The sequence below is a fragment of the Protomyctophum bolini genome, assembly GCF_963924005.1.
Source record: "Protomyctophum bolini genome assembly, chromosome: 1".
NCBI lineage: Eukaryota > Metazoa > Chordata > Actinopteri > Myctophiformes > Myctophidae > Protomyctophum > Protomyctophum bolini.
Window position 1 is genome coordinate 36,980,933 of NC_137862.1, and position 17,485 is coordinate 36,998,417.

General features: G+C 44.4%; 2 protein-coding genes across 2 annotated transcripts in view; both read right to left on the bottom strand.

Annotated features, from left to right (window-relative positions):
• Positions 1-1,886, bottom strand: part of cdh15 (cadherin 15, type 1, M-cadherin (myotubule)) — a 30,540-nt gene extending 28,654 nt beyond the window's left edge. The window contains exon 1 of the mRNA XM_080758901.1: positions 1,633-1,886. Within this exon, the coding sequence (XP_080615027.1) occupies positions 1,633-1,686 (54 nt within the window). The 5' untranslated portion in view covers positions 1,687-1,886. The remainder of the gene's footprint in view (positions 1-1,632) is intronic.
• An 11,554-nt stretch (positions 1,887-13,440) lies between these two features.
• The window catches only part of acsf3 (acyl-CoA synthetase family member 3), a 61,657-nt gene continuing 57,612 nt past the window's right edge, over positions 13,441-17,485 (bottom strand). Inside the window, exon 13 of the transcript XR_013964123.1 lies at positions 13,441-13,452. The gene's annotated coding sequence lies outside the window, so the exon portion shown is untranslated. The remainder of the gene's footprint in view (positions 13,453-17,485) is intronic.

Genomic DNA, 17,485 nt, shown 5'->3' on the forward strand with positions numbered 1-17,485 from the left:
CGCCTTTAATGGATCCTGCAGCTTAGATCATACAGGGTAGTAGCCAATAGATTACAAGTATGGACTTTGAAATCGTTCCAGGGCTTATATAATCTAATAATTATTATGATCTGTGCATAACTGGACATATTAGTTATACGGTTGATACGTCTTCAACAGAAATGCCTTTTCAGTTTAATATCATCATGGTTTGATGACAGTGATCAGTGAGGCTGTCAAAGGAAAGAAACAGAAAAACCTTTGATCTGTCTGCTTTTTCTACACATTCTGCAGCCGTTGGTTTGTTGAACTGCCATCTTGATGTGTGTAGATCGTGTGTGTGTGTGTGTGTGTGTGTGTGTGTGTGTGTGTGTGTGTGTGTGTGTGTGTGTGTGTGTGCCTGTTGCTTTGGATTTTGACCTGCTGGAATTGACAAATTGTTAATTCTGTTTATTCCGATACATTTACTGGATGTGCAAAACATTACCTTTTTAACTAGATATCAGTGATATATATAGCCATAAGTCACTACTTCTCTCTTTAATGTTTGTCAAACATGTGGCTATGTAATGATGAACTGGTTACGATTTGTCACTCCCATGTTCAGAAATCAACTAATGTACTGTAACTGATTCACACAACATAGTCTGCATAAAAAAGCTTTATTTTTACTATGAAGAAACTTTTTAACTAAATGTATTCACTAGTTTACTTACATTTCATGATCAGATATAAATGTTCTGTTATAGCACCTGCAACCGTTATCATTAATTATAGCGCAAATTAAGGCTATTTGTCTTCACCCCAGATTCAGTGATCATTTCTCTCTCACCCCCTAACCTGGCTTCCATTACTGCTCCAAACATAAAATATCTGTTTACATGGCCATCCATTCTAGATCTCATAATGGTGTCTGATGACAGAGGGTACTAATGATGCCCCGATACCTCTAAACACATCTGTAGTCTCCTGTGCTTTCAAACCCTATCCATCATATTATCTCCATCTAGGCTGAAATGTTTATTTCACTCACATCCCTTGAATCCAGACAAGGTTTATTGCCTCTATTGATGAAAGTGGGTTCATGTTTAGTTCAACAGATCGCACATATAAACATGAATGAATTGTAGACTTGAAGCGTGGCACAGCTTAAGTTCATTCCTCAACCGAGATCCTACTCTAAGAAAATAGAAAGCAAACATTTTCATTTTCTCTCAAATCCCTCAATTAAGCCCAGAAGTGAAAGCATTCAACTGATCCATAAACGTAACACCAAACGCTGCTATTAGCCTCCTAGTAAATATCCTTTTGAAAAGTGGAGAACAGTATAGCAGTATAGCATTATAGTGCTGTATCACCGTATCTTATTTCCTCACACCCTTGGACTGTAAGTGGCGAATAGAAGTGATTTGATTGTGTTGTAAGTTCCCCAGCAGGGGGGTCTCAACCACCTGCCACAATATAGGCTTTATGTAAAGGCACATTGCAGAACTCAATATTTAAATAATACGAGTACAACTTTGGTCATTTACTTTCACAGAGGTCGCCAGACCCTGTTCGTAATGGACCACATAATGTAGGGTTAAAATGTAATTACATTTTTTTTCTCTGTTGAGTCACCGATGGCAATGAAGAAGAAAATATTTGTCTTACCTGCCAATGCAGAGATCCTAGAACACACAACACTGCTAACACCCGGGCTGCCATCCTCTGTGCCTGACTCAAAACCTTTGGTGTTAAGGCCTCTGACACCCACAGACTGAGGTGCAACACACAAAGTCCTCCGCGCTCTGGGCAGTATTGGGCAATGGGGCCAAAATTCTCAAATCAGGAATCCCCTCCTTTCGCCTTTCCAAGCCTCCACTTTCAGTGTGTCTCTGTCCCCCCAGCGTATGTCTCTCACAGCCCCTCCCTGGCCATAGCTGGGGTATGTCTCAGAGACTTGGGGGAAGGGGTTAGAATTTCAACAGTGGCCCTCCCATGTACCCCAGCACATGTGCTGTCACTCACAGTCCAATGAGAGGCAGAGTGAGGGAGAGAGAGAGAGAGACAGCAGAGGCAGAGCGAGAGATGGAAAGAGAGAGGGAATAATGGAGTTGAGGAGAGAAGCAGGGCAGCTGGTGCCAGTGTAGAAAGAGTTACAGTGCATGAAGGAAGGTAAATTCTTTTGACTGTTTGAGGCAACTATAAAAAAAAGTGTTTTGCAACTCATGAGGTAATCACTCTTACATCTTGGAGCAAGTAAAGTCGCACTATACACGTTCAAGCTCTGCAGTAGCACTGAATCATTGCACACCAGGATATAATAATTTAAATACTTTAAGCATTATACAGACAATACATTCACCCAGCCCTCTCTTCACAGGAGCCTCTCTAAGGCATATGGACGTTCACTGTATAGGCAGAGCTGTCCGTGGTATTGCCCTTGAAAATGCACAACATTCTGACAGCACCCTTTGATCCCTAGCTATTTTGGACTCCCTGTCAAAAGAGAAGATGAAGATCTACGGCCAACTCTGAGGGAAGTCAAGGCAGAGAATCCTGTGGCAGTGATAGCTAGCTAGCTATAGGTGTGTGTCGGGCAGGGAGAACACACATGAAAGAAGCTTTGGAGGGGTTTGAGGGAGTGAGGGTATGACGACAACCCACCTCATCTCCTAACCTAACCATAACCGCAAGCACGGGAGCAGACGCTCCGTCGGAATTACATGCGGTCCCCGGTTTGGAGTCCAGAGGCTCCAAACTGAGTACTCCCCACACACCAGTCCCAACAGCCATCACCACCCTCTCAGCAGGTCTGTTTACAGGTCAAAGGTGGATATGGATGTTTGACTTCTAAACATCTTCAGTCTGTGTTGTCTTTATACTTTGCTTTGACAGAGGGAACTCCGAAGAGACTACTTAGTTACTTACAACTGAACCCCTAGGGACTCTGTCTCAAAAAGTAAACTAAGACAGTAATGTGTGGCTACACTGGATCCGACAAGTGAAAGTTTTAGAATAGAGCAAAATATAGTGATCACACAGGAGACTGTGGTCTGCTAGCTCAAGCTATAGAGCAGTGGTCAAAAGTTTTAATTCTAAGGACCTCCAACTGTGTACATATGAAACCAAATGGACCATTTGGTTTCATTTACACTCTCAGAGTTATAGACCTGTAAGGGTCTATTTGGAACCCCCTCAAGGAACCCGCTTTGGGAACCACTGTGCTGGAGAGTAGATTAGGGAAACAAATACTTTTGCCAGCTAACATTGCGTGATGAGTGGGCGTTTGCGTGGTTTCCTGAATTTGTGTGTGTTCATCCCTAAGGGATGCATGTACAGCACCTGTCTCTGTCATGTCAGGCCGTGGCAGCTGGCAGCAGTCGTCCCATTCTCCTAACTCTTCGGCCCATACACACCCTCCTCCCTCCTTCACAACAGTCATTCATACCACGCTAGCCTACATGTACATGCGTAACATGGTTGTGGGGGGTAAAGCTAGAATATCACATACCCATAACGTATTTTCTTAACTCTGGAGGGCATTGGGAGCTCAAATGAGCCTGGGGAGTGTTTCTGATGGATCATCATGACAGCAGCATAATTATTTTTACGGATGCTATAAAGTTATTCTTGAAGTTCTGGACCTTTATAGACTACCCAGTCTATGGCACTCTACTGCCCACTGCTGGTAGTGATCAGTCATGGAAAGTAAATAACTATAGTATATTTACTGTAATAAGTACAATTTTGAGGTGTTTTTTATTTTACCTGGAATCTTTTTAAATATACTTCATACATCTTTATACAGCTTTAGTTACTTTGCAGATAGACTAACCAATCAAGCCCTATATTTTACAGTGCTTTGGCTATCCAAAAACAGCCCTAGCCACCTGTGTTCTGTTGCCTGTTAGCCTATCCCAGTGTTGATTGTGTGTTTCAGTTCACCTGTGTGTAGTTAGTCTTGTCTATATATGCCCCACTGTTTTCAGTTTCTTGTCAGTTCGTCGTTGTAAGTGATGTGGTTATTTTCTTGTGTTTTCCTAGTTATTCGAAGTTCTTCTGTGTGAGTTTTGGGAATTAAAACCACTGGAATATTCACTCTTCTGCCTGTGCCTGGTTCTTTCTGCACCTGAGTCCTACATCTCCAGAACCACATCGTGACAGTACGAACTGACCACATCATTCACGAAGACGAACTGACAAAGAACTGAAAACACTGGGGCATATATATAGACAAGACTAACTACACACAGGTGAACTGAAACACACAATCAACACTGGGATAGGCTAACAGACAACAGAACACAGGTGGCTAGGGTTACACTAACACAGGGAGGTGAGACAAGGCAGGAGACAGAAAACAAGGCAGACAGGAAATCACAGAACACTATTACAAAATAAGGTAGAGAACACAAATACAAGTAATAAGTCCCAAAACACAGACAAAGTCCAAGGGCAGAGGAACGTACCGTGACACTGTGCTCTTCATGAGCAGACGTGTTGCTGATCCAGGCGACAACGTCTGCGTCACTCGCTCCCCGTCTGAAAAGGCCTTTGGAAAGCAGAATGCAGCCTTTAAATTTACATCTTCAACATGAATCTAGTATAGCAGATCTACAAGCCCACAATGTGATGTGACGTCACGTGAGAATGTGAAATGTTTAATAAAATGTTTAAAAATAGAGAAATGGAAGCACTGCAGGGATCAGTTAGTGGCTCTGTTAGTGCTCTATGGTAATACAGGTAGAACCATTATACAAAAAAGCTGTACTGCTTGATTCCCAAAGGTGTAAATTGCAGACTTGAAAAGAAAAAAGGAATCCAAGGCACTCCAATGCACTCCAAGGTCTTTGGTGAAAAAAGATTCAAATAATTTATTGATGAGCAAGGCAAATAATAAATCTGTCTGCTTTCCCATATTCCATCCCGATTGCCTAAGATTGACTTCCAAATTTGCAGGATTGGTCCATTTTGAACAAAATGCCTCAAATCTTGGACACAGCGTGTGATTTCCGTGAAATGATGCATATATTATGCATCTTGTGACGTGTGACGCATGTTTATCCTACAGTTACTGTATATTACATTTCTAAAGTTGCGGGATAACAGGTACGGCACACACACACACACACACACACACACACACACACACACACACGTTTTACAACATTTTACGGCGATTTCTTTACTATTTTTTGGTCTGGGTCTGTCCGAGCACGAACATTGCGTTTGGTTGGTTTTCACAACCAAGTGTCACTGTTGCACAGTCTAACACACACAAATATGAACTGTGATGATTTCGGGTGTAACAGTACAGTACAGTACAGTGACAGTACAGTACAGTAGAGGGACCCCCTAAGGTCCCCCACACGGTAACTCTGTAATTACTCAACAATTTCGGACACAGGGCGGTTCGTCGGAACCGCCCCACCCCCCTGGGCGTTCCTGTGGGTCTGGAACTTCCGGGGACCCTCCCCCAGGGACCCCCACACGAGTTGCACCACTCACTTGAGTCACTTCACACAGGTGTGGGACTGAGGGAACGTATTGGGGCTAGTTGCAGGCCTGAGTCGTGGCTTGGATGCGTTGTGGCCTACAAACTGTAGTGGCGCTTCACTTGTTTCACAAGCAGAAAATAAAAATGCACGTGCTCATGTACTCACAAGTCCAGGGATATATTAGAAGGGGAATGGTGAGGGTTAGGTGCGTGATGGGGGGAATGCAGCACAGGGAACAGCAGCAGCGATGAAACACTCCAGCAGAATAACGCGCCTAACTCCAGAAGAAACACTTGTAGATCAATACATTTCACATAAACAAGATAAGATATAAGCTTGATAACTCAATCTAGGTTACAAACTTATTTCTCTTCACATAGGACTCACTGAACAAAAAAGCAGCTGTTTAGCTGCTTTTGGGTGATTTAGAACTGTTCCCTAGCGGCTAGCTGACTTTGAGAATCCACCCCCAAAATGTCTTGTACCGGTTATTGTTAGTGTACCATTTTGGAGTGACTTACTTTTGACTTATTCCTGTAGGCTCCTAGGTGGAGCATAGGGCCGCAATCACACCCCGCCATCGGACTCTGTTTTGAGCAGTTTTCTTCAGCTGGGCCCACGATAATCCAGTCGACTTTGCCTCACTCTCCACTGATCTTCTCCAGGTCTGTTTTGGCCTCCCCACTTTTCTTTTGCCCTGTGGGTTCCAGTCGAGTGCTTGCCTAGTGATGTTGTCAGTAGGTTTTCGGAGGGTATGTCCAATCCACCCCCACTTTCTCTTCTTCACATCCTGGCTGATGGAGTTTTGGTTGGTTTTCTCCAACAGGCTGGCATTTGATATTTTGTCAGGCCACCTGATGTTCAGAATGCGCCTTAGGCACCTGTTGACAAATGTCTGGAGTTTGTTGGTGGTAGTGTTTGTCACTCTCCATGTCTCTGATCCATAGAGGAGAACTGATTTGACGTTGGTGTTAAATATTCTGATTTTGTTATGGAGGGACAGTGCCTTGGAGTTCCAGATGGGTCGTAGCGTGGTGAAAACGTGTCTGGCCTTGTTTATTCTGCTTTTGATGTCATCGTCTGATCCACCATCCTTGCCCAGTATGCTTCCGAGATATGTGAAGCGGTCAGTCTCTTTGAGGTTGTCTCCCTGTAGTTGGACTGGGAGATCCTGTTTGTTGTTTACCTTCATGAGTTCTGTCTTTTTCACATTGATCTTGAGGCCAGTCTTTGCTGCCTCTTCGGAGAGTAGTGTTAGCTTTGACTGTGCGTGTTGGTGTTTATGAGAGAGAAGACATATATCGTCTGCAAAGTCAAGGTCTTCAAGTTGTTGCGTGAGGGTCCACTGGATGCCAGTCTTACTGGCCATGGTTGTGTTTTTCATGATCCAGTCGATGGCCATCAAGAAAATTGTTGGTGAGAGCATGCAGCCTTGTCTCACCCCGGTCTTAACTTCAAGAGGGCAAGTTAGCTTTCCATTGTGGATGATTTGGCAGTCGGAGTCCTCATACAGCTGTTGGATGATGTTGATGAATTTCTGAGGGATTCCGTAGTGTTGCATCAGCTTCCAGATGGTATCTCGGTCCACGCTGTCGAAGGCCTTCTCAAAATCCACAAATGTTAGGTAGAGAGGAGTCTGCCATTCAATGGACTGTTCGATTATCATACGCAGAGTAGCGATGTGGTCTGTACAGGACCTGTCCTGGCGAAACCCTGCTTGCTCTGGTCTTAATCTCTTGTCCAGGGCTTCCCTCAATCTATCCAGGATGACTCTGGTCAGGACCTTGCTGGGGACAGATAGGAGCATGATCCCTCGCCAATTACCACATTGCGACAGGTCGCCTTTTTTGGGTAGTTTGACCAGGTGGCCTCGCCTCCAGTCTGCTGGGACTTGTTCCTGCTCCCAGATATTTTTTAGGAGGGGCTGTAGCATCTCTGCTGCCGTTGTTGGGTCTGCCGTGAGTGCCTCAGGCGGGATGCCATCTGGACCCCCAGCCTTGCCGTTCTTCATCTTTTTGATGGCCTTGATGATTTCGGCTTTGGTTGGGGGGTTGGTATTCACATTAAGCTGTTCAGCTGCTGGTGGTATATTGGGAACAGTCAATGGAGGTGGTCGGTTTAGGACTTCCTTGAAGTGTTCCACCCACCGGCTTCTCTGTTCTGCATCACTGGTGATGGTCTTGCCGTTCTTATCCTTTACTGGCTTACTTGGGTTGGCGTTCTTCCCTGACAGAGTCCGTGTTATTTCATACAGTCTCTTCATGTTTTTCTGTCTGGCTGCCATTTCTGCTTCTTCTGTCATGTCATGAATGAATCGCCTTTTGTCACCTCTTGCATTTTTCTTTACTTGACAGTTTGCTTCCCTGTACTTTGCTCGCAGGTCTATTTTCTCACGTGGATCTTGACACTGGTTGATCTTCTGTTTCAGCTCTTTCCTCTGTTCTATCTTATCCCATGTCTCTGGTGTTAGCCACACTTTTTGTTCTCGCACCTTCTTGCCTAGAACTTCTGCACAAGTGGTCGTCCAGATGTTTTTAAGTTCTGTCCAGTGGTTTTCAATAGATGCTTCATTTGATCCTGCTGCTTCCTCAAGGCTATTCTTGATTTTGCATTTGAACTCTTCTCTTTTCCTGGTGTTCCTTAGAAACTGGACATTGAACTTATGGTGTGGTCTGTCAGTTGTGGTGTGGAAAGATCTCATTTTGACTTTCATTGTTGCCACTAGTAGCTGGTGATCTGATGCTACGTCCGCTCCACGCCTCACCTTGACATCCAGTAGACTTCTTCTCCACTTGCGGGAAACTGTGATGTGATCAATCTGGTTTTCGGTTTTTCCATCTGGCGAGGTCCAGGTAGTCTTATGGATTCTCTTGTGTGGAAAAATGGTACCTCCAATGACCAAATCATTGAAGGAGCAGAGGTCCGTAAACAGCTCCCCATTTTCGTTGCAGATGCCAATGCCATGTCTTCCCATGATGAATTCTTTGCCTGTGTTGTCCTCCCCCACCTTCGCATTTAGGTCTCCCATGACGATTTTCAGGTCTCTCCTTGGTGTGCGATCAATCAGAGATTGTAGGGAACTATAGAACATTTCCTTTTCCTCTTCCCTGGCCGCGTTGGTTGGTGCGTAGCACTGGATGACTGTGCACTTTCTTCCCTTTGAGTTGAATCTTGCTGACAAGAGTCGTGATGAAACTGGTTCCCATGCCATCATTGCCTTTGTGGCATCTGGTGTCATCATCAGGGCTACTCCTTGGGTGTGGTCATGGCCTAGGTCTTCATGGCCGGAATAGATGATGGTCTCCCCTGACGTTAGTCTGGTTTGGCCACTTCCATTCCATCGTGTTTCGCATAAACCAAGGATTGTGAGGTTATATCTCTTCATTTCGCTTGCCACTTGCGCTGATTTGCTGCTCTCATATAGGGTTCTGATGTTCCAGGTCCCTATCCTGGTTTTTGCCTTTGTCTTCAATAGATTTCTCGGTGTGCTGGCTTCCCTTAGGCTTTCACCAGTACACGTCATGGCCTCGTTTTCAGAGGAATCTCTCCGACTAGGCTCTTCCTGGGGTAGTGTTCTTGCGGTTTCTGTAGCATACAAGGTTTTTACGAGTTGGGGTTGCTAGCCCCAAGCCCAACCTTCCACCATTTCTGGCTTCCGGTGTGTTTGGAGTTGGTTTGTTAGTCCCCTTCCCCTAACCTATTGTCTTCCAGGCAATGGATTACAATCTCATACCACGTGAGACCAGACAGGTTTTGGGTTGTGTACAAGCTGTCCCGGCACGTCAAGCCCAACCAACTCCAGCTACTGTGTAATGAAAGCTGCAAGCAGGGCAAGCATTTCATACCAGCAGCACGAGACAGACCATTTTGGAGTATTGTTGTATATATTGTATAGGTTTCTGGAGGTATTGTCATAAGATTTATTATTGGCTGTTGTATAATTCGACATGTACTATGTAGCTTTGAAGTGTAATTACACGTTTGTGCCTCTTGGCCAGTTCCCGCAGTCTCAATGAGTTTGTACTGGTTAAATAAAGGTTAAATAAAATAAAAAATAACTGGTCAGAAACATCCCTACTCGTTCATTGATTGAGTTAATAACATTTTGAGGAGCTATGTTGTTGATGTAATAATCAGTGATTCATTATTAGTTGTTAAAGTAATGTCTTCTCCAGGGAGGTCTTTCTCATTAATAGCTCATATGCATTAATTATTGATTAGTTAATAGTGATATATCCCTATAGCATCAGTTCTGCTATTACCAACTAGGTATGCAAGCATTACTCCTACAAGTAGCGCATTGTGATGCAGGAACAGACATAAGTGTTAAAATGGGTCAACCTGAAGTTGTTCATTGCTTGATAAAATTAAATAATTCAGAATTATGATTGATCATCATCATGCAAACAGGATGCGCTTAGACAAATAATAGGAACAAAAAAGGGTTACATATTTTGTTTTGCTTTTTGTAGAGAAAGAATAAATGAAACACTGATTAATCTATTTGGAAGAATAATCTCTGGATATATTTTAATGGATAATCAGGCTTTCACAGAGCCTTGGAGGAATTATGCACACCCTTTTATTTGATTTGATTCAGCTAAGGCATCAAATATCAGATTGATATGGGAGATGGTGAGGAATGGAATGGGACATAGATTGGGGGCGCCATTAGGACACTCACACCTGCTGTCTATTGTTTTGTCATTGTGTGTCTTCATGTTTCTTCTTACCGTCTGCTTGTTTATTTCTATTGCTGTATCTGTTTTGGCTCCTTCTTTCTTCACCTCCAACAACAGGGCACCATGTGACTGGATATGTGTGCAATACATGCATTGTACTGTATAGTTATTAATTTCGGGTGCATCAAAACGTTATTATCTGCCAGTTCTTGAGGCTGCAACAAATGCTTGAACAATTGTTAGGTTCCTGCAGAGGGCAGTGAATGACCATCTAACAAGAGGAGAGGAGAGGAGAGGAAAGGAGAGGAGAGGAGAGGAGAGGAGAGGAGAGGAGAGGAGAGGAGAGGAGAGGAGAGGAGAGGAGAGGAGAGGAGAGGAGAGGAGAGGAGAGGAGAGGAGAGGAGAGGAGAGGAGAGGAGAGGAGAGGAGAGGAGACAGGAAGGCTCTCTAATTAGAGAGACCTTGTAGAAGGGAGGAACAAATCAACAAATCAACAACAACAACAACTCAACCATGAAGACAGAAGGTATAAAGTAAAGAATAGATGAAAAACAAGCAGCAGACAGATTTACTCTTTTTGCCAGTCAGACAATTAGGGTGGAAAAGCCACAAAGAAAACACCAAATAAGGTGTCCGAAAATAACACTCACACTGAGCAAGTATAATCCAAACAATATTTGGATTAAAGCAGTAGTTGCTAGTTATCTTGCTCACCACCATTTTCAGGAGTTGAGATTTGAGACTTGCCTCCATTTGGACGACATCCAAATGATATTCTTATTTGTTGTGCTCCTACAACAACAACAACATAAACAAAAGTAAGAGGCAGAGCAGAATGTAACAGTATAGGCTAATAGATGTGGGAAGAATTGTCAAGCAATAGTGGTGTGATGCTTAGTTTAGTTTATATACCAAAACAAAAGAGTCAATCTACAAGCTCGCAAAGCGCCGGCACGCCACGTGTTGTGAGCTTGTAGATCGTCTATCTATTTCCTGTGCGTGACACCTTCATACTAGGTGCTATACATCAGGGTGAGAGGAGTAGGTGGGGGTTATTCCAGCTTTAGCTTCAGTCAGCTTCCACCAGGGTAGGCTGCCAATTAGAGCTAACACATATGACACACTTGACTCCCCCGCTTGAACCATGGCTAGAGATAATAGGCCTCTTCCTGCAGCTCAATCGATGACATATACTGTCCCTCCCTAGGTGGATGTTTGCCTCAGCACATGCATGTACACATGCACACGCACACACGCACATGCACAGAACACACATAGACACTGTGCATGCACACACAAGCACATGGACTGTACCGAGTCAGACTGCACATCCTCTCCATCTGTCAGTGAGGAAAATGTCAGCTTTCTAATTTCTTACAGAAAATATATACCCCCTAACTATTGGTCTGAATATAAGACTACATTTTTCTCCAGTGGAAATATCCTAAAAACGGGTTCGTATTATAATTGGGGACTAGACTATTTGACATTCAATGTTCTTTTTCCACAAATGAGTCTCGAAAAATGGGGCTCGTCTTATATTCGGCACAATACGGTACAAACACATTTACAAGCAACTCCCTCTCTCTCTGTGTCACACACGCACGCACGCACGCACGCACCCACGCACGCACCCACCCACGCACGCACGCACCCACACGAACAATGGGTTCTAGACAGAAAATAGATCTTATGTGTGAGTGTACAGTAAGTGCATTCCTACATGTGATTACAGTACAGTAATCTCTCAGGCCTCCTGAGTACTGTATATCCTGGTCCCTGCCCGTCTCTGCTTGCATGGCTGTGGGGCAGGAGGCCGGAGGTGAAGGGTGGGTGGAGGTGAGTAAAGGGCAGCACGTGGCTTTTGGGGGGTGGTGGGGGTCTGGGGGTCTGACAGTTGCCAGCAAGCGTGAGTCTAATCTCCCCCATCAGCTGTCAGAGCCAGGGATGTCAAGGCCACAGAAGCTCCCGGTCCTCGCCTCTCTCTCTCTCTCTCTCTCTCTCTCTCCCTCCACTGGCAATGTCATGTTGTCAGCCCACATATGCTTGTCTGCAGTACGGAGTGCATGGGGTTGGAGGGCACATAGGAGACATGGGGACATCGTCTTTTTCCTGTCGTTGCCGCCACTTGTCTTCTTTCTGCTTGAATGTGCCGCTGATGCCGTCCTCCTCTTAACTCCTTCGCACCCCCCCCCCCCATACCCCCCATTCCTCTGGTCCGTTAGCAGCATCTAACGTGGTGCTCCAACAGTAGCTGCACTCATCAGGCTTTGTGTTTGGTTGAATTAAACCTTCTATAGGGTATTCTTTCTTTTTTTAAAGTAAAAGTATCAATAGCCTAAGTAAAAGTCAGGAAAAAAACTTTTTCTTGAATAAAAGTACGAAATAAGTATTGCCATTAAAATGCACTCATTATGCAGAATGTCCCATTTCACAACTTTTGAAAATAGCAGACCTACAAGCTCACAATGCGTCACATTGTCCTATGACTATGTCATAGAATCGATACATCATAGATGACCGACGTCACAGTCTTGTTCATCATATCGGTGCCGATATGTACTTAAAAATGTTGGAAAAATCAGTATCAGCAAATTAACCCCAATATTTATTTCCACTTTGTTACATTTTAGAATATTCATGTTTTATGAATTTGAAAGATTGAAGGCTGCAGATGCAATCAGTGTTTTCTGAGGAAGCTTTCAAGATGGTCTGCACACGCAGAGCATTGAGCATATAACACCAAACCTAAAGTTGGAAAACTTTCACACCCGTGTGAACTGAGTGGTGCACCTCCGTGTGAACATCCAGACCCACAGGAACGCGGCTAGGGTGCCGGCCCGTTTCTGACGAGCCCCGCGCCCAAAACGGTTGAGAAAGGACAGAGTTACTGTGTGGGGGTCCCCATGGGGTCCTTCTACTGTGCTGTACTGTACTGTCACTGTACTATCCTGTCACACCCGAAATCATCCAGTTAATGTGTGTGTGTGTGTGTGTGTGTGTGTGTGTGTGTGTGCGTGCGTGCGTGCGTGCGTGCGTGCGTGCGTGCGTGCGTGCGTGCGTGCGTGCGTGCGTGCGTGCGTGCGTGCGTGCGTGCGTGTTCCCAATGCAGCTATACCCAATGGAGTGTGTTTCTAACCTCAAACAGTCGTCATGGCATCAGGCGCAACCAGGACCTGGACTGCTTCAACGGAACAGGACCTGAAGATCCGGAACGGAACAGGACCTGAAGATCCGGAACGGAACAGGACCTGAAGATCCGGAACGGAACAGGACCTGAAGATCCGGAGGGTCTGGCCTGGAATGTCCTGCATGGGACGAGGAGAGTGTGGAGATCAGACAGTGGACTGGAGTCAGTACTGCTGCATGGGGCTGAGACATGGACCCTCACAGCACAACAGGAAAGAGTCCTGGATGGAGACTGATAGGTATTTTGTTTAATTATGGTTTATTGTTTCATATTTCTATGTTCACATCTTATAACAATGTTAAAAATACCTTGTATTGTCTCTTGTAATGTCTGCATGCACAGGACTGCCCTGTCATACCATGATGTCATATAAATATTTACGTGTGTACTGAGTTTGCTATCAGTTGTCATCCACTGCAGATTGTCACTTATACCAAGGAAAAATGATAAATGACCTTTGAGAAGGAAAACAACAACCTAATGGCTTTAAAGATGAGAACAACAGCACCATACTCTCTCACCCCAGTGAGAGAGGACCAACTGTCGCCCGATGACAGCACGATGATATGACATTTCAACCTATTGAAATGTGACAACTGGGGACTGAGACTATGACATGACACTGATTTGTTGGTATAAATATTTGTGCATATGAGATGACATTTGTTCAACATTAAAAAGACAGTGAGAAGGGTTAGCTATATAGGGAAGGCAATATTGAAGAGGTGGGTCTTGAGGGCGGTTTTGAAAGTTTGGAGGGTGGGGGCATCTCTGAGTGCCTTAGGGAGGTCATTCCACAGGGTTGGGGCAGCAAAGGCAGAAGCTCTGTCACCCCACGTACGGAGTTTGGTTTTGGGGACGTCGAGGAGGTTTGCATCACCAGACCTGAGGGAGCGAGAGGGGACATGCCGTTTGAGGAGGTCACAGAGGTATGGGGGAGCCTTGTGCTTGAAATGTGTTTGTGCTTGAAATGTACTGTAATTCTGCAAACTGTTAATACATATTTCAATCAATACATTTCAAACACAGGCCCACGGCTGTCTTGAGAGACAGGCTGACAGGCAGCACATTACGCATGTATTATTTTAACATGTAGGCTATTATAGTTATTTTATTTCGTATTTTAACGTGATTTCCTCATATGAATGGAAACGCCAAAGTGATTTCTGACAGCAGTGGCCTGGCCCTGGCACCTTCCACAGGGGGGTGAAGGACTAACTGTCAGTCAAACTGAGAAGACCCTGTGTGACTCATTACATGTGAAACCTCTCCCTCTCTCTGCCAACCACATCTCACTACTGTCCTATTCCTCTCTCTGCACTCTGACTCATACATGACATTACTGACCACCATTTCCTAGTAAATTTTCACTTGTTCTGCGTTTTTTAGGTTAATTGACAGATTGATTGGTTTTGTAAAAGACAATTTTCAGCCTATTTTCTTTCTTTCTTTTTTTTCTTTCTAGGTGGAAGTTATTGCATTTAATTATTTTCCACTTCTATCCAGGTAAATACACATTTTTGAATGGTCAAGAAAACATCAATCTCTCAAACGCAGTTAGACTGGAAATCATGTCAACACTGCCCTCTACAGGCAATGGACACCAAAGACACCACAGCCATGGTGGTTTGGTTACCATGACTACAGCGTGGCGCTTCCCGGCTTAATGGCAGCTGTCATCGCAGTAGTTTCACTCAAAGGCTGAAGTTTGAATACATTTCCACAAAGGCGGCACAAAATCAACAATTTTAGGCATGTGTGGAGTCATCTTAAGAGATTGTTTTACTTAAAACATGACGCCTCGTAACACTGAAATCCCCCACCACAGCAAGTACTTAACCATGAAACGGATCAAAAGCAAAAGCAGAAGGTTTAATATGTGAAGTATATATACTACCCCAGTTTCACATAGGACACAGAACATTATTAGACTTTTTAGTCTTTTATTTAGTGGGTTTGCAGTCATTTCTGTTCTGGCCATTTCCCACCTGATGTTATGTGGCAATTCTGACTGCTCCAATCCAAACTGAATAACTGCTGCTTTGCATAATGTCTTCAGACTAGGACTTAAATGTAAGAAGTACAGCTCATGGGAGTATTTGTATCCTCCAAAGACGACGATGCGATCTCCCACCATGCAGCAGCGAATTGAAGGTGGGCCTTTCCCCATGGGCTCAACCTCCTTCCATTGATGAAGGTGGGCCTTTCCCCATGGGCTCAACCTCCTTCCATTGATGAAGGTGGGCCTTTCCCCATGGACTCAACCTCCTTCCATTGATGAAGGTGGGCCTTTCCCCATGGACTCAACCTCCTTCCAGGAGAAGGTCTCTGGATATAATTTCCACAGATCATTGAAACGGTTGCCACCAACGATGTACAGCTGTCCATTGTAGGCGAACACCGAATGATTGCAGCGTTCTTCTGGAATCTGTAGGCCTACAGGGGTTATGCTCAGCCACAAATTGGTCACAGTATCAAACACTGTGATGGTGTGGTTATTGTAAAACAGTTCTTCTTTACTCCCAAATACAAACATCTTTGTGCCGATGATGGTGACAGAGTGACATTCTGAAGCAGGTGGTGGCGAGCCTCTGGTGTTAATGAAAGACCAGACCATTGTGGTGGTGTCCAACTTGTAGATGTCATTAGAACATTTATTTACCACCCAGTTCCTCCACTTTAATCCTCCAAAGATGTACATGATCTTCCCCAGGACACAGGCTGAGTGGTTGTACCTTCCCTCTTCCCATCAAATGCATACAGGACAGGACGTTACAGTAACAGCCCGATTTATAAGTGCCACCACCCCAGATGTAGGTTATATCTTCTATTGTCACAGCTGTGTGGCCGCGGCGCATCGCGGGAACTTCTCCTCTTCCAGATGTCACTGGAGACACTTCCATCCAGCGCAGAGACGCTGTGTTGAAGACGGACACACCAATCTGATAGCTGTCATTCACGTCACACTCTCCAAACGAGTACATTTTGACCCCCACCGCCACAGATGAATAATCATGTTCTCGGTCTAGTGTGTCTTTCTGTTGTATTGCATACAAAAACAGAACAATATTTAATACTATATAACACTTGGATAATGATAATGTGGTAACATTATCACCACATATTATATCCAGTATTATATACAAAAATACCACAAAGGCCAATAATTCTAACCCATACTGTACTAATATTCTTGCGTTGTTTCTGTTACGGTTAGAAGAGCAGTGTGGCCCTTAATTGCCACAGCAGCATCTCACTGCTTCTATCTGTGCGAGTGGTGACAAATAAGTGCACTTATGTGATGTCACTTTATCACTGTCATTTCGATTGAGCCTTTGGACCTGGGCCTGGATTGGGCTTTTTGAGAAATCAAAAATACACCCGGAAGACATTATTTCAAAATTCTATCCTCACCTGGGGTTCTACTGGATTAGAGTAATGCTAACTCATACAAAAATCACGTCACTCCATCTGTAACATTACCACCCACTGTAGACGGCGGTCTCCAAGCTGATCCATCTGAGGTTTCTCAAAGCCCGGCGCTTAAGGCTCAGGAAGTAGTATTTTTTACCCCTGATGCTGTCGGAGAGCAGGACAAAATAAATACATGTAATCTGTAAACACCTTATACAGGTACTTATATACTCCCTTTATATGCATGGCGGCTCCCTCCCACAAGGCCGGCCTGTTTTAAAACATGTAGCATGCTTCCAGTCTGAGGCAGCAGTGCATTGGAAGGAGCTACTACAGTCTGACCACAGGGATCAGGTGGGCCTCAGGGGGGAGTAGGTGTTTGTACTGGGAGGAGTGAGGTAAGTGCTCTGGATGCTGAGGAATGGCTTTGTGAATAAACACAAGCCAGTGTGTGTTTGGCATCTGTGTGTAATAATGATGGCAAGTGATGTGTATTGAATGAGGCAACATACTATACATACAGAATATACTGTAGCAACGTGCTACTATGCTACTATGTGCAGGCCTAAAAGGGTATTGTTCCCCCCAAAAGGAAAATGTAGATTGTAAATATGTTTATTTGCGACATAGGTCACAGATTACTATGAAAACCTGCAAAACCTGTCAGTCCGTCCGTCACGCCTCGTGACACGCTCCATACGTACATATGGCTGTCTCCATATATGAAGATCTGTTAT